The sequence below is a fragment of the Pseudopodoces humilis genome, chromosome 3, assembly GCF_049639895.1.
Source record: "Pseudopodoces humilis isolate 2021_Gansu_Grassland_sample_001 chromosome 3, ASM4963989v1, whole genome shotgun sequence".
Lineage (NCBI taxonomy): Eukaryota > Metazoa > Chordata > Aves > Passeriformes > Paridae > Pseudopodoces > Pseudopodoces humilis.
The window spans coordinates 28,968,525-28,983,443 of NC_142202.1; the positions used below are offsets into that span (position 1 = coordinate 28,968,525).

General features: G+C 43.1%; 1 protein-coding gene across 4 annotated transcripts in view; it reads right to left on the reverse strand.

Moving 5' to 3' along the window:
• TTC7A (tetratricopeptide repeat domain 7A) overlaps window positions 1–14,919 on the reverse strand; it is a 206,679-nt gene that overhangs the window by 65,557 nt on the left and 126,203 nt on the right. For all 4 annotated transcript variants that reach the window (XM_005532709.3, XM_014261259.2, XM_014261260.2 and 1 more), the window contains one exon: window positions 5,453–5,550. In XM_005532709.3, the coding sequence (XP_005532766.1) occupies window positions 5,453–5,550 (98 nt within the window). The remainder of the gene's footprint in view (window positions 1–5,452; window positions 5,551–14,919) is intronic.

A 14,919-nucleotide genomic window follows, 5' to 3' on the forward strand; every position in this document is an offset into this window, starting at 1 on the left:
CACTAAATTATCCAAGGGCTGCAGCTCAAACAAGCAAATTAAGAGACAGACATTAATTTTATAAAGGTCTGCTTAGCATTCATCAAGGAAGAAACCATATTTTGCTCGTTTGGGAAGCAGAAGTCTAGCATCAAGTATTTTCCACAAATACCTACTTTATAAGCACGGTCATCATACAATTACAAAATGTGCCCCACTAAGGTAAAAAATTCATACAGACAGCTTAGCCCTATTCACATAGCGCACGCATTTCAAGTGACATCAATATTGTTCTACTGATTTAGAGGCAGGGTGGTTTTTCGTTTAACCTTGGAGAGCAGAGAGTTCAGAGCTTTGACTATATTAACCTTTAGTATTCAATGTAATATTTATGCAAGAATAAAGTATTTGGCACCCACACCTCTGGGAAAAAACATCACATGAAAAGCTTATCCCAGGAGGGTTACATGGGCAGAAACCACTCTTCTCCAGTACAGCAAGTGGGATTATACTGATGAGCCAACCTCTCAGAGGGGTATCAGGATGGTGGTAACAAAATAAGAAGCTACAACCTGAGATTTCAGAGTTGGCTTTGTAAGCATTGAGAAATAAGAATTTTAATATAGGTAGGTTTTAATGTGATTTTATGATTGATAAGTTCTTTCTGTGGAGAGCTGCTGTGACTGAAGCACTTGTGTTGATTAGCATTACTCTTGAATCTATCCTTACAAGCTGACCTCATAAACCACAAGATCCCTGAGTTAAAATCCCGCTTTTTTTCTCCCGCAGCCACAGGGCATATGCACTTAATGGTCTCTCTGAGAGGGACAGCATGCTTTTCCAGCTGGAGTGTGCTCGAGAGAGGGCTGCCAAACCACACCTCCTCACCAGCAGACCAGCACATCACCCTGCTGTCCCCAGCCATGGTCTCCTGGCCATCTCTGTTCCGGATGCTGAGCCCAGCCTCCCGCCAGGCATGAGGGGAGGCACGTTTCTGTTGCACTCTACTGTGCCAAGCACCTGTGCTTTGCAAGGTAGAACAGGCTGCAGCTTCTACTTCATCTGAGGTGAGCATGTCACGGCTTGGGAGAGACCACAAATGCAACTCAGGCACAGAACTGCTATGGGAAATATTTGTCCCATTATCCTGTTACTAACTAATGTCATTCATTTCAAGCAAGAACTTCAAAACAGCCCTGCAGCAGGCACTTCCCACAGCTTCCTTGGAAAATGCAAATATGTTCTTCCCAGATGCATTTCTTAAATTCCTGCATATTTTCAAAGACACTCCTGATCCAATGATCCAAAAGATGACACTGCAGTAATGTAGCAATTATAGCTTTAAGAGTAGGGGTAAAAGCCATTCTGCTTTGCAGAGAGAATTTATTGTATTTATCAGTTTATTTAATTGATCCAGCTTCAGCCTGTTTCACTGCACGAGATTCCTCTCCCACCTTGCCCATTCACACTCCTCTCCTCCATCCCCATCTCCACCAGTGAGAATTTCACTGAAACTCCCAGAAATTCAAGTCACACTAGAGCTGTTTGACATAGGGAAAACTACCAAGCATTTATCTCCAGCCATTTAAAACACAGTCAGCTTCTCCGCAGTGCACAGACAAGAAAAGAGACACATGAACAGCTAGTGATGTTATTAGCAGAGCTTTGAAGTTAGGGCAGACTTCTTGCCTTCTAGATTGGCAAACTTGAAAAAAATTACACATACTTTGTGGATTGTGCTGTCAGCCTAACCAGATACTTATATTAGCATGTTTTGAATGCAACTTTCAGAACCACATTTTTCTACCAAGGTTGCCCTCTCCCAGAGAGGCTTTGTGGAGCTGTGCTTCTTGCAAGCACCCAAATGCAATGCTGGGTGGGCAGATAGGCTGGTATCTTATTCACATCCACACAGAGCTCAGGGAAATCCTTTTTTCCTTGCAAATCAATTCAAGAAAATTAATTCACCGTAAGGCACCTTTGCGCATTTTGGAGAGGTTCACACACTGCCTAAGTAGATCCAGTTAGAATCTACTAAAGCATCCTTCCCTCACAAAGCACACTTCACAGGAATATAAAAGCATCAGGAATATAAAAGTATAGTTGCTCTCAAAGAAACCTGGGTTAGCTGCTCCTCATCTTATCTTCATTAGACCAATAGTTGCCAACAGGGGAACTTGAAACTGAGACTGATCCTGCTCAGTACAGTGGGCATCTGCACACCCAGACAAATGAGACCCAAGTTACTTAGCAATTTACATGGAGGCTTCTTGCATTTAACATCCCTTGGCATTCCAGTCCTTTGATGCTTACTTTCCTACTTTTCCAGCCTACAAGAGGAAGCAAAATATTTTAAGTAAAGACCACACCATCCCTGCTCAGCCTCAGACAGATACACTCCTTGTTCTAGACATATATGCCAGATGATCAGGCTCTCTCCAAACCAGCACAAACTCCACTTTTGCCACCACTGTTCTTGCCCATCTCTGCTGGGATGCTCAAAGCAGTTCTCCTTAAAGCTTGCCTGACCAAATAAACTCTGTAAGAGAAGGTTTTTGCCAGCCTGGCCCTTCTGGAAAGGGGCTTAAGCGACATCTCTGAATCTCAGGCAAGCAATACAGTGCCCGGGGCGTGAGCTGATGGCTACTGGAGCCACAAAGGAGTTTACTTCTAACACACTATATCCTGAGAGAGGAGATCAGCATGTGTCACACTGGCAGGACACTGACCTCCGGGTCATGGGGGGAGATGGAAAAACTTCAAAGCAGCATTAAAAATAAGAAGTATCTGAATGTCTCATTATAAGATATCTCCTCCTAAAGAAACGTGCTAAAAAAAACTCTCCACAAAACCTGTCTCACAGAAATTTAATGTCATGCCTCAAAATACATGCAAATGTTAGTATATGAAGATATCATATAGATTTGTTATTTTAGTGCAGTCTCTTTCTCTATTTAACAGCTCTACTAGACAGAATATAAACTTCACATTTTACAATAAACCCCTCCACATATTTTGGAAATAACTGATGAAATAAACTGATTTTGTTGTGATGAGCTCTGCACATAAGCCATACAAAATCTAAATTATTTTGAAGCACTGTTCTAGGGTATTTTAAGACCAAAAAGACCAAGTTTAATATTTTTCATTTATGAGAAAATTTCTATCAAAATAGAAATGTAGCTCATGAGATTTACTAGAAACACAGTAAGAAACACAGAACTCCCAAGCCTAAATCACTTCAGGCAAAAGCATTATAAGACAATCAGAAAAAAAATGAAACAGCAAGGCAGCTAACTGATATCAGTGAATTTAGTTAGGAATACTGCTTCAGTTAGAAGATGAAGAAAATAAAGAGAAATTAATCTTACTGGCAGCAAACCTAAAATTCTGGCACAGCAAATAATCTTACTGTGGTCTAGCTGAGGGAGAGGCCAGTGTCAAACTTGGCCACAGTAACCCACACACTTCAGTGATGAGCCCAGAGATGACAGAGCGCCTGCACAGTACAGCGATGGATGCTGCTGCATGCTCCCAGAAGATTTTACAACAGACGGTACTGCCTGTTCCACAGTGATGCAGAAGTATCAGACCTCCTCCCTCATCCAAAGCAGGCAGCCACAGCCCCAGCTCTGGGGAAGCACAAGGGCAAGAGGGGCTAGAGCTGTACCCTCCAATCTCACCCACTACTGTCTTCAAACAGGCTCCCAACAGAGAAGCAGACCCAGCTGCTTCCCTCCTGCAGATGGGAGAACAGCAGCACCCAGAGCCTGCAGAGAAGGGAGCCACAGAGACCTGCTGAAATCAGCCAGTGCCAGCCCATCACTAAGGTGGGTGGTGTAATTTCAGTACGAACTCCATTCTTTGTATCCAATGTGGGGGCAACTATGTTAGCATGGAAACCTGTACTCTCAAAGTGGAGGAGGAATATATTTCTTGGCTAAAACCAAACTGCATTCAGTGCAAATCACTTTAGGTGCACGAAAAGCTGATTCAAAGCTTGTACTTTACATTAATTGCGCTTTCTGGCAGGCAGCACTATGGCTTACAGCACAATTAAGACTCATACAAACTCTAATTCCCTAGAGATTAATCAGATTGATGTGTTAGTTTTTTTTCTTGTCCAGTTTTGTTGGAGTCTGAGATACAGAGTGTGTGCCCTTGTTTCTAATACTTAGTTCTAGGATTCAAAGAAACACTGAATTTCATATAATATGAAATTCATGAGCATGTCTTCATGGTGATACATGAAAACAAATGTTAAAGTTAGATAGAAAAAGCTAAAAGTGTAAGTGTGTAGATTAGAAAGTTTTTTAAATCACTGGGTGAAAAAGTTAGTTTAGAGAACAGGAGACAAGATGGAGGATTTAGGCTGTTGTCTCTTGTCCTTCTTTCTTCTTCATGTTCTTCTCCTAGGGGTTTTTGGGTAGTAGTAAGTGATTGGATAGAAAATACCGTAGTGCAGCACACAGGTGTTGGGTCATTGGGTCACTAAGAAAAATAATTTAGTTAGCATCTGTTAATTGGGTAAATGGACATATAAAAGACCTTGAAGATGATCTTTGTTAGCCATTTTACCCTTTTCTATCATAGTGCACATAGCTCCTTGTACCTTGTAATGCTGATAAGAAAAGAATAAACTACTGAGACCGAACAAGAGAAAATAGCCTCCCTCTCGTCAATCTTCAGTTCAAAGGGAAAAAGAACCTAATCCAAAAGTCCTTAACGAGACACAGTTTCTGAGTGTGAGGTTCACTTTCTCTGCCAAGTGCTTCTTCCACATCCACAAGGATAGGCATTTGATTCCCTAAAAATTCCTCCAAGTTAAAAGGCAAGTTTCTCACATCAACATCTTATTTCGAGCTAGGGTCTTCAAGAAGTACCAAATATCACGAGACTTACAACAAAAATCACAAGTCAGCAGTGCTCTCTGAAAGCTTTCTTTCCCCCTTACTGCGAAGATCAGCTTTGGTGCCTCAGTTATTTCCATCTGACTTTATCTATTACTGTGAATATGCATTTACCATATAATAAAGCATCACAACGTTTATACACAAATCCCAAAACAAATCACCATCTAATAGGAATTGACACTCTCACTCAGCTTTCCGAAACCAACAATAGCAGCTGGCTTTATCAGGACATCTAAAAAGAATTAAATGGGAAGACAGGCTCAGGGAGGGAAGGAGGGGAAAAAAATCCCCCATAAAACAAACAGAATTATACATCTCAGAGAGCTTTGTGAAAGAAAGCAGAAACTCCTCTCTGTGTTATGGGGAAGCCAAGGTACAGGCAAACCACAGTGACACATTCTACAGCAGAGCTGGCCATGGAGGCGGTCCTGAACCTCCTGACCAGCAGCCCAGCAACATGGACGTGTACAGGCCCACCACACTCTCCAAAGAAAATCAAGCATTCATCTCTCACAAAAGCACGTGTTTAGGATAGGAAAGCACAAATCTTGTTTCCTTACCAGAATCAGTGTCATGAGCATCTGGAAGAGTGAGATGCAGTCCATTGTGCTTTTTGATTACAGGTGTTTCAGTCACACTACTTCCCTTCTCAGAGCCACTGTAAAGAAACAAAACTGTGTTACCTGGACATCCCTCAGTGGAGAAACATTTCCTTCAAAGCAGGCAATAGTTTAGCTGCCATGAGAAGTGAAAAATCAAGGTTTCCAGTTGTGAGAAATTAGTTTATTGAATGTATTAACACCCGCCCCACTGCCAATGGATAAGAAGCTCAGAGACTGCCCAGCACACACTGGTATTTAGTTTATTTGGCTATCGGGAGTCTTTGCAAACCACTGGACAAGAAACATGTTGACAGCTTGAAGTCAGACCAGAGGAGGCCCACTAACAGACCCACACCCAGCAAGAATCACCACTGCTTGAGCTTCTCTGCAGAATAATTTGTTCACAGGTCTACTCTGTTGATCCTTTTGAAACAGATCCATTACCACCTTCCATCTAGGTGCTAATTTCTTCATATTTTCATTTCAAAGGGCTTATTTTCTCCCCTTTTACCTTTGTTCTGTTCAAAAAGAGGAGGAAGATAAAAGCTACCAGATAGCACTGCTTTATGAAACAGGGAACCTCTGGTCTGTTCTTCTACTAGACTCCTGTTCTCAGAGGACAGGCCTTACAAAGAGAAACTCACAAAAAAAAAAAAAAAAAAAAAAAAAAAAAAAAAAAAAAATCACGTGTCTAACAAAAAAATCACTTAATACAGATCTCCTGAGATTTCCTGTCACCACATAGTCTGCCAGCTCCCAAGGATCAGTAGCGATGATATCTCCTCTTATCATCCATTAAAACACAAAATAGCAAAAGGAAAAGTGACTACACTGGCTACTCTTTCTACTTCCAAGCCTGCACCTCAGACTTTGGACAATATTCCTTCCAGTATGCAAGATGTCAGAGAGACATGATTGGTGTGGATGCCCCCATCTTTCAGTGATGAGTCCTTTGGTAGAGATTACACAGAATTCCCTTGAATCTGTATTGATCAGCAGAATTAGCTTGGGACTGCTATTTGGTTTTAAACACGATTATTCTGTTATCACAGAAAACAACAGCAAAAGACAAACCAAGTTGTCATGAATAGAATCTCTCAAGAAATCCACCCCAGTTAAAACACTGTGTTTAGTTATGTACAGTTAATGTTCTTATCCCATTTGTAAACCTTGTTTGTTTACCCCTTGTTTACTCCGATGGTTATTAGTAATGTTAATTACTTACCAGTTTCTGAAGTGTTTTAAAGGTTCTTATGAGACATTCCTGTACCCTTTCCCTTACTTCCCTGCAACTATGTAATAAAGCTGCTCCCATGGGGGCTGGGCCACCTAACAAAGCAACTCCCATGAGCTGTGCCACACTGGAACAAAGCAACTCCCAGGGAGCTGTGCTACCGAATAATATGCAAACTAAGGCATGCAAGACACCAAAACAATGAGCTAACAGAGGAATAAAAGAACAAAGAAACATATTGTAGCAGGCTATGGTGAAAGATCATCTTCCTGCATCACCTAAGCCTGCTTAGAAACCATCTTCCTGCATCACCATGACCTAAGAGGACTGGAAAGGACTGACCCCCCCCCCCCAGACAACAAGCCAGAACAACAGGCCTCCTGGCTACTCTCATGAGGATAGAAACCCCAGCTGTGCAGTGTGTGCTGCAAAGCTGAATTGTGCCTCCTCCTTGGAGCTGCCAGTGTGGGAACGGCCATGGTGCAAGCAACTCCTTAGAACCCCCACCCCAAGAGCTGAATCTTAAAAAAGGCATTAAACAGGAGTGTTGTCTCTTGGCCAATTTCTTTCAAAGGCTTGTCTTTCCCAGGTAATAACCTAAGACTGAAAGCCACTTACTGTCATTCATCATAACAGCAACTGTATTTACAACAGCTAAATAACCTTTTACTTGGGCTTTGGGATCAAACGCAACGGTTTCTGTTAATGCACTCTGAATTCCTGGGCACTGGACTGCACCAATCTCTGTCCTTGAATGGGCCTCCCTTGTCTTTCATTCTGGTTTCCACACTGATAACTCATTTGAGACTATCATGTAGTGACAGATAGAAGGGAAAATTAAATTATCTGTCCATGCTTCAGCCCTACCTAGACAGGATTGACTAATATAAGTGCACTGGCCCAGAAGTTGCTGGTGGAACTGTATGGACAGCTCTGTCTTATTCCTGTGAATGCAGGAATAAGGCAGCTGCACTTACAAATATTACTGCCACAAGGTGAGTGCTACCTGAATGCAGCAGCCACCACCATGCAATCACTGTTCAGGCACATACTGAAACACTGGCTAATACACTGTATTCCTACTCTAAGAACAACTGAAGAGACTGGAAAATCCCAGGCTGGAAACTCAGCGTTAATGCATTGTGCAAGGCAGCCACTCCCAATGGCTTTGTTATCCCAGAGAAGGGCTGAAAACTAACTACCTTTAAAAGCTGCAGTACAATGCCATCAGCCAAGAAAACTTTTCAATGCACCATTGGAGAGCTAGTAGCCAGATGATTTGCTTTCTACATAAAGCACTGGAAAGGCTCATATGGGAAATGCAGGCACAGAAAGCTCTCTAAGGCTTCAACATACAAGCTCAGAGATAGAGATGGATACAATGTTTGACCTGAGACCTTGGAGAAGGCTTGAAGCAATAAAGTGGAACAGACATGGAGTAAGAACAGAAGTTTGTAGTTTAAGCAGAAATATGTTTTAAGCAAGCAGAAATACGCATCATGAAAGCGAACAAATATGTTAAGCAAGACAGAAAATTTTAAAGTTTAGCAATAGAACTTGTTATAAAGTTACTTAGAAATTAAAGATACAGCAATGTAAGTTTCTGTAGTGTTATATGATTGGATGAAAAAAGACACTTTGTGGTAGAATCGTGTAAGATGAAGCAATTAATGACTGGTTTATGAAGATGCTAACAAGCTTTGTAAAAGTTATTGATTGGCTAAGAAATTTATAAAAGGCGTTATGACTAGAATTAAGACAGCTTCTGATGTGATTGCGCTTAAGTAACAACCTTAATGTCTCACCCTTCCATGAGATTGATTTTACAATAAGACACCTTTTACAACATCTCTCAATCGACCCCATCTACTCTATATCCCAATAGGCTGACAGCAGGACAGCAGGACATCTACTGCCCATGTTTTTGAAATGCAGTTGAGACAGTGGACAAATTGGTGATGAGAGGAATGACAGGTTTGTCTTTACAAACAAGCTGTGGGTCAAGCTGATAAGATGAAACTATCACTGAGAGATAACAGGAACAATGGGATGGATTCCACTGAAAGACAAAAGAGATGCTGAGGAAACACCATAAAATTCCACAAGAGTTAAGAATTAAGAAGGGCATTATGCATTGGGGGTGGAGGTGGGTGGTCTCAGATATCAGGCATCCTGGGAAGTCTGTACCTCTCAAGTACCTCAGCCTATGGGGAAGGAGAGAAAGGACATACGGCTGGGAATTAGGATAAAAAGGAGGCTGTGCCCTCCAAAAATTTGAGAGACCCCAGGGGAATGCCCCATGGCATCTCCCTTTATTCAAATAAAGTAAAAGGACTCCTCTGTCTCCTTTTTGGACATAAACCTCTGGCGTTTGTGGGTTAATTTTTCTGACAAATGGGGCCTTTTTTCTGGAACATTTCCACTGTCCAGGCCAGCGGGCAGTGAGCAGTGCTGAAGGTGCCTCACCCAGTTTCAGTGATCAGCTCCCCTGGGTGGCGGCTGGCACCGGGCGATCGATTGGGTTCCCGAGACTGTCCAGGAGACAGACGAGTGGTGGACCAGGGGAATCCATGAAGAGTCCACAGGGAAGGACCACTTCAAATCTCACCGGTGAGTAAAATGGGATCTTCAGGGAGCAAACCTGGGAGGGCACCCATGGAGGGTAGCACAGGTAAAACAAGGCAACCATGGAGGGTAGCACAGATAAACCTGGGAGGGCACCCATGGAGGGTAGCACAGGTAAAACAAAGCACCCATGGAGGGTTGCAAGGGTACAGCTGGGAAGGGGCCCTGGCAAAAGGGATGATGAAATGATATGAAAATATCTCCAAAGAATCCCTTGGAAGAATGTGCAGTTGGTTTACACACTCTCCCAGAGGTAATTAAGGATACAGACACCCAAAGGGAGCAATAAGGGAAAATCAAGAAGGGGTCTTGACACTCCATGCCCAGGGTGGGGCAATAAGGGAAGCTGAGAAGGAGTCTTAAGGATCCATGACCGGGGGGGAAATAAGGGGAGTCAAGAAGGAGTCTTGACAAAAGGGGAAGGACAGATCGTGTTGGCGTGTTGGAACAGAATTGGTTAAAGGGGAGTGTGGAGAGATACGGTTGAGGCAAGGACCAAGCACGGAGGTGCGGGATTGGGAGCATGGGCTGGGGGCCTGTGGGGCTGTTGGGACTCAGCGCCAGGCAGTGCCTGACCCCGCCAGCCCCAGGCAGAGGCAGCAGTGGCCGCTGGCCCTGTGAGGCTGCAGGACGCCCCGGCCGCCTGTGGTGCTGCCGGCCATGCCCGCCAGGAACCCTGGGGGGAAGGAGCTGTTTGGACAATGCGGCAAAATAAGGATTAGGTCTGGTATACGGTGTGTGGTAAATAGAGCGAGCACAAGGAGGAAAGGTGAAGGTGATGGCAGAATTTTTCCGTCCCAAGAGGGAAAAACCGCAGGGCCCAAAGGGTCCCCTGGGACAGAGGGGACGGGGTCGGGTCGGCCACAAGGAAGTGGCAGAGGCGTTCTCTCCCCAGCAGGGGAGACCCAACCCAAACAGCGGTTGGGAAAAATCTGTGGTACTGTCTGCAGGGCAGAGGGACAGTGAAAACGGCAGTGTCTGTAAAAACAGCTGGACTCTCAAGAAGAGGAAGTCCAGAAGATAAGGGAAATGGATTGTTAGGGGTGTCAAAGGCTCTCATTGTACCAGGAACCCACCAACCTGGAGCCTTTGTTAACTTTTAAAGTGGGTCTGGACTGAGAGGAGGTTCGTGTCCTAGTAAAAACAGGGACCTCTCGATCCACCTTAATTTTTATCCCTGAGGGGGAAAAATTGTCAAAAGAATTTTTTTGATTGTTCAAAGGAGTTGTGAAAATTGTGGCTTCTTCTGTGGGCTCATAAGTTTGAACACATCTTTCTCTGAAAGAATTGTAGAAATTGTAGTAAATTAATTTGGAGATTTAATTAGTTTATCTACATAAGGTTTTGTACAGAGCTGAAAGCCTCCAGTTTGGAGGGGACTACACCTCCTCTGATTTTTGTGTGTTTTGTTGTAAAAAGCCAGAATTGGCAAGTTTCAGTTATGAAGCCAATTCTGCAACTCCTACCTTGTGGGGAACCCCCCACCAGTCTGTGGTTTGTTGTGGAGAGCTAGAAATGGCAAGTTCTAATCCTAAGGCAAATTCTGCAGCTGCAGCCTGTGGGGATGCTGTTGTCCTATAGAGACCTAGGTATTTATCGTGCAGCTTCCTCTGTAGGAGCTATAGGAAAACTTTAAGGGAAAGTATTTTATTATCTTTCTTTAATAAAGGTTATAAATGTTAAAGATTATAAAATGTTATAAATATTAAGGTTTCCTTAATAAATGTTAATTTGTTAATCACCTCCCTATGCCTAAGATGGACTTGATGCAAAAAAAATTGGATAGAGAGCAATTGGTTACTAAAAAAATGTGCTGTGATTAACTTTAGGCAGTGGCATTGCTTGCTGCTGAACTAAATCATGTTTACACAGAGTCACCTGTTTTGTTTGGGCAAACTTTGCAGAAATTATTAGGAGAGTTTACTCCACCCTCAAGAGTTGTTGCAGGATGTGGATGTTAAACAAAGTCTTGCTAAAAGAATTTTAGTGAAAGAGCATGAGGGAACACGAAGTCTGTTGTCTGTCTTTCTAAACTGTCTTTCTAAACCTGATAGCCAGAGGCTGGCCCCACTGTCTGCAGAACAGTGCAGCCACAGCTCCGATGGTGGCTGAGGCCCGAAAGCTGACAAACGGGAGGGTATGATTGTCAAAGTTTCACATCAGATTGAAGATTTGTTAACTGAGAAAGCCTCCAAGCGGGTGACCAGCACTCGGTAATTATGGTATGCATTTTGTTTAACAGAACAGGAGGATTTAGAATTTAAAAGTGGGGAAGGGTTTAACCCAGCCTCCTGTTTGAGCAGCCCTCAAGTGGGAGGCCAAAAAAGCCCCATGACTGCATTCAGGTAGTAGATCTCCAGACTCAGGGAGGGAAAATCTACAGAGATAGTCCCTGGCCTGAGGGAGAAAATGTGTTTATTGATGAGACTTCAAGGGTGATAGAAGGGAAAGGATTTACAGGATACTCTATTGTAAATGTAAAGCAGTTAAAGGAAAGGGGGAGGTTACTGCCCACCTGGTCAGCTCAGACAGCGGAGCTGTGTGTGCTTGTGAAAGCCTGTGAGTTATACCGGGACAAGACAGTGAATGGTTTTAGTGATTCTAAATATGCATATGGGGTGATGCACACATTTGGGAAACTGGATAGAAAGAGGTTTATTGACTTGCTAGGAAAAATGCTGGCTCACAAGAACCTCCCCTTACTTCCAGTAACTTCACCATTGCCAGAGAAGCAGTCTTTTCCACCAGAGGAACTTGAGATGATTAAAAAGAGTGGGGCAGAGGAAAGAGGGGATAATTGGTTTACAAGGGGTGGTAAGCAGTAGACACCAAAAGCTCTGGCCTTACAGTTGTTAAAACAACTTCATGAAGGAAGTCATTGAAGCTCCCGAAGACTGGCAGAAGTAAAATGTATGTTGCTGTGTGTCGCCCTGAAAACTCAGCTTCTGAGCTTGCTGACATGGTTTTCTAAGGACTTTCCCAGGACAGTAACTATAAACATAGATATGTGTACATTCTTTCTGTTACACGTCTTGTGATGGGCATCTCTCATGGCCAGTGCAGTGAGAAAGTGTTATCCTAACCATCCAATCCCTGGCTGTGGTAAGAAGCCTATAAATCCTGGGAGGAAAAATAAACGCTGCTCTTTCTTTCACCACACCTCGACCTGTGTCCGCGTGATCTATTCATCTTCAGCGGTAACAGCTGTGGGTCTTTTTAGTCTGGCAAAGCAAGCTGTCAAGGGTTGTTTGATTTGTCCTGCAACATGACAAGGGTTGTGTGATTGTCTGAAAACCAATAACAAAGTTACAAATAAACTTGCCAGAGGGGAAGGCCTTGGACTGTACATCCCTTCCAGAGATGCCAGGTAGATTTTACTGAAATGCCTTGCGTAGCAAGATTTAAATATCTTCTAGTAATAGTATATCAGTTAATAAGGTGGCTAGAAACATCTCCAGCCATTTCAGCAACTACAGGGTCAGTTATTAAAGTATTTTTGGAACAAATAATTCCAAAATAGGGGATTGTGGAAGCAATAGACTCAGATAGGGGAACTCATTCTACAGGGAAAATTCTTAAAAGAGTAAGGACTGCTTTAAGGATACACTGGAACCTCGGTACCCCCTGGCACCCCCAGAGTTCCATCTGGGTTGAAAAGATAAATGGAGAAATAAAGAAACACCTTCTGAAGCTGGTGATAGAAACTAAGATGTCGTGGGTGTGGCTCTTGCCACTAGCTTTGGCAAGGATAAGGGCCAGACCCAGGGGGGATATTCAACTATCTCCCTTTGAATTGATGTTTGGAATTCTGTATCCTTGTAATTCTAAGCCTGGGAGAGGGGGTAGAGATAAGTGATGTATATTTAAAACAATATGTGGCCCAGATACTGTCTCTTGTGAAATCTCTTCGACAGGAAGCTAAGCTGGCACAGACCCTGCCTTTGGACTTTGCTGTTCACAACATCCAACAGGGAATTGGGTCCTAGTTAAAGAGTAGAAAGAAGCACCACTGGTGGCTAAGTGGCATGGAACTTTCCAGGTGTTGCTGACCACAGAAACAGCCGTCAAGAGAGCTGAACATGGGTGGACCCATCACACTCGGGTCAAGGTCTCTGAGGCCCCAGAGGTTTGGACATCTCAGCTGGAGGAGAAGGATGGGAAGCTGTGACTGACACTCTGCAGGAGTGGATTGGAGCAGTAGCTGTGCGTCGACATCGGGGGAAGCCCTGAGTGCCTACCCACAGACTGCCTGCTGAAATAGTCTGTATGGACACCCCTACTCTCAGATCTCCAGACACTGGGGGCCAATCCATGCTGTCATTGCTTTCTTTATGCTAAGCTGTTTCTGTGCCTTCACTCACCACAGAAGGTGCGAAAGACAACGTGAAAGTGAAAATTAGGTTAAGAAATTACTTTATTAAAGTATTAGAATGTTTCTCTTAATAATCTTACCTTTATATTGTCAGTTAGGTTAAAGCTAAAAGTGGAAAAGTAATTTTTTAACCTTAAGAGAAGAAGTAGCAAAAACCTTTAACCTTAGCAATTGTTGGGTCTGTGGAGAGCCAGGGGGATCTGAAAACTGGCCATGGGTGGTCAGCCCAGTTGAGCCTAAATGGTGGGTTAGCACCCTGAGTGAGGTCCATAATGGAACAGGATTTTGGGACAAAGAAGGAAGTCCATGGCAGCTTCATTCTTCTGAAAGAGGTGTATATTGTCTAAATAGAACAAGTAGCATATATGTGGGAAAAAGGGTTTGTGACTGGACTTTATCTGTGGCTTTAGACTGTTGGACACCCAACTGCCCTCCTTATGATTGTTCCAGATAGATATCAAATAGATAGGTAGAATCAACAACATGTTAATGATAATTTGATAGAATCAAATGCATGTTAAGCTCACTAATGGTAGCTAAGTAAAGTGTTCCTTCCGTAATTACCAAAAGGATTTGAAGGCTGTAAAACAGTGGGGGAAAGATAAGTATTTTGGTTTTGTTTTTTTGACCTCTTATTTTTAAGCTGTCCCCAAGACAATTCCACAAGTAAGACACGTTATCTAAGATATAACTGCAAGCGGAAACCTTATGTGGGAGCTTGAAAATGCAAATACTGTGATTCTTATGGCAAAGTATCTATTGCTGGGGGACCGCTAGGCCCCGAAAGCAAGCTGCATTTTGATCCACCAATTGATGATGAGAATTGGAAAGGTCCCTTTGCCAATGAGACCTGTGCTTTAAAGGGGTATTAATGGATTTGTAGCCAATATGCTTAACACAGGTTACCCCCAAACTGGTCAGAGATATGTTATGTGGGGTGTATTAGAATATTGTTCTTTCTGCTACTGCAAGTTCAGGGAAATCAGGAGTCAAAATATATGAGAAAAGCAGTCGATGCATCACTGGCTGGAGGGAGCACCCAAAAGTGGGACAAAGATGAATGACCACCTGAATGAATATCAGGTGCCAGAGAACCCATTTATAATTTAAATCGGATAATTAGGTTGCAAGCTATCTTTGAAATAATAATCAACCAGACAGCTACAGCTCTTGACCTTCTTGCTGACCAGTCGA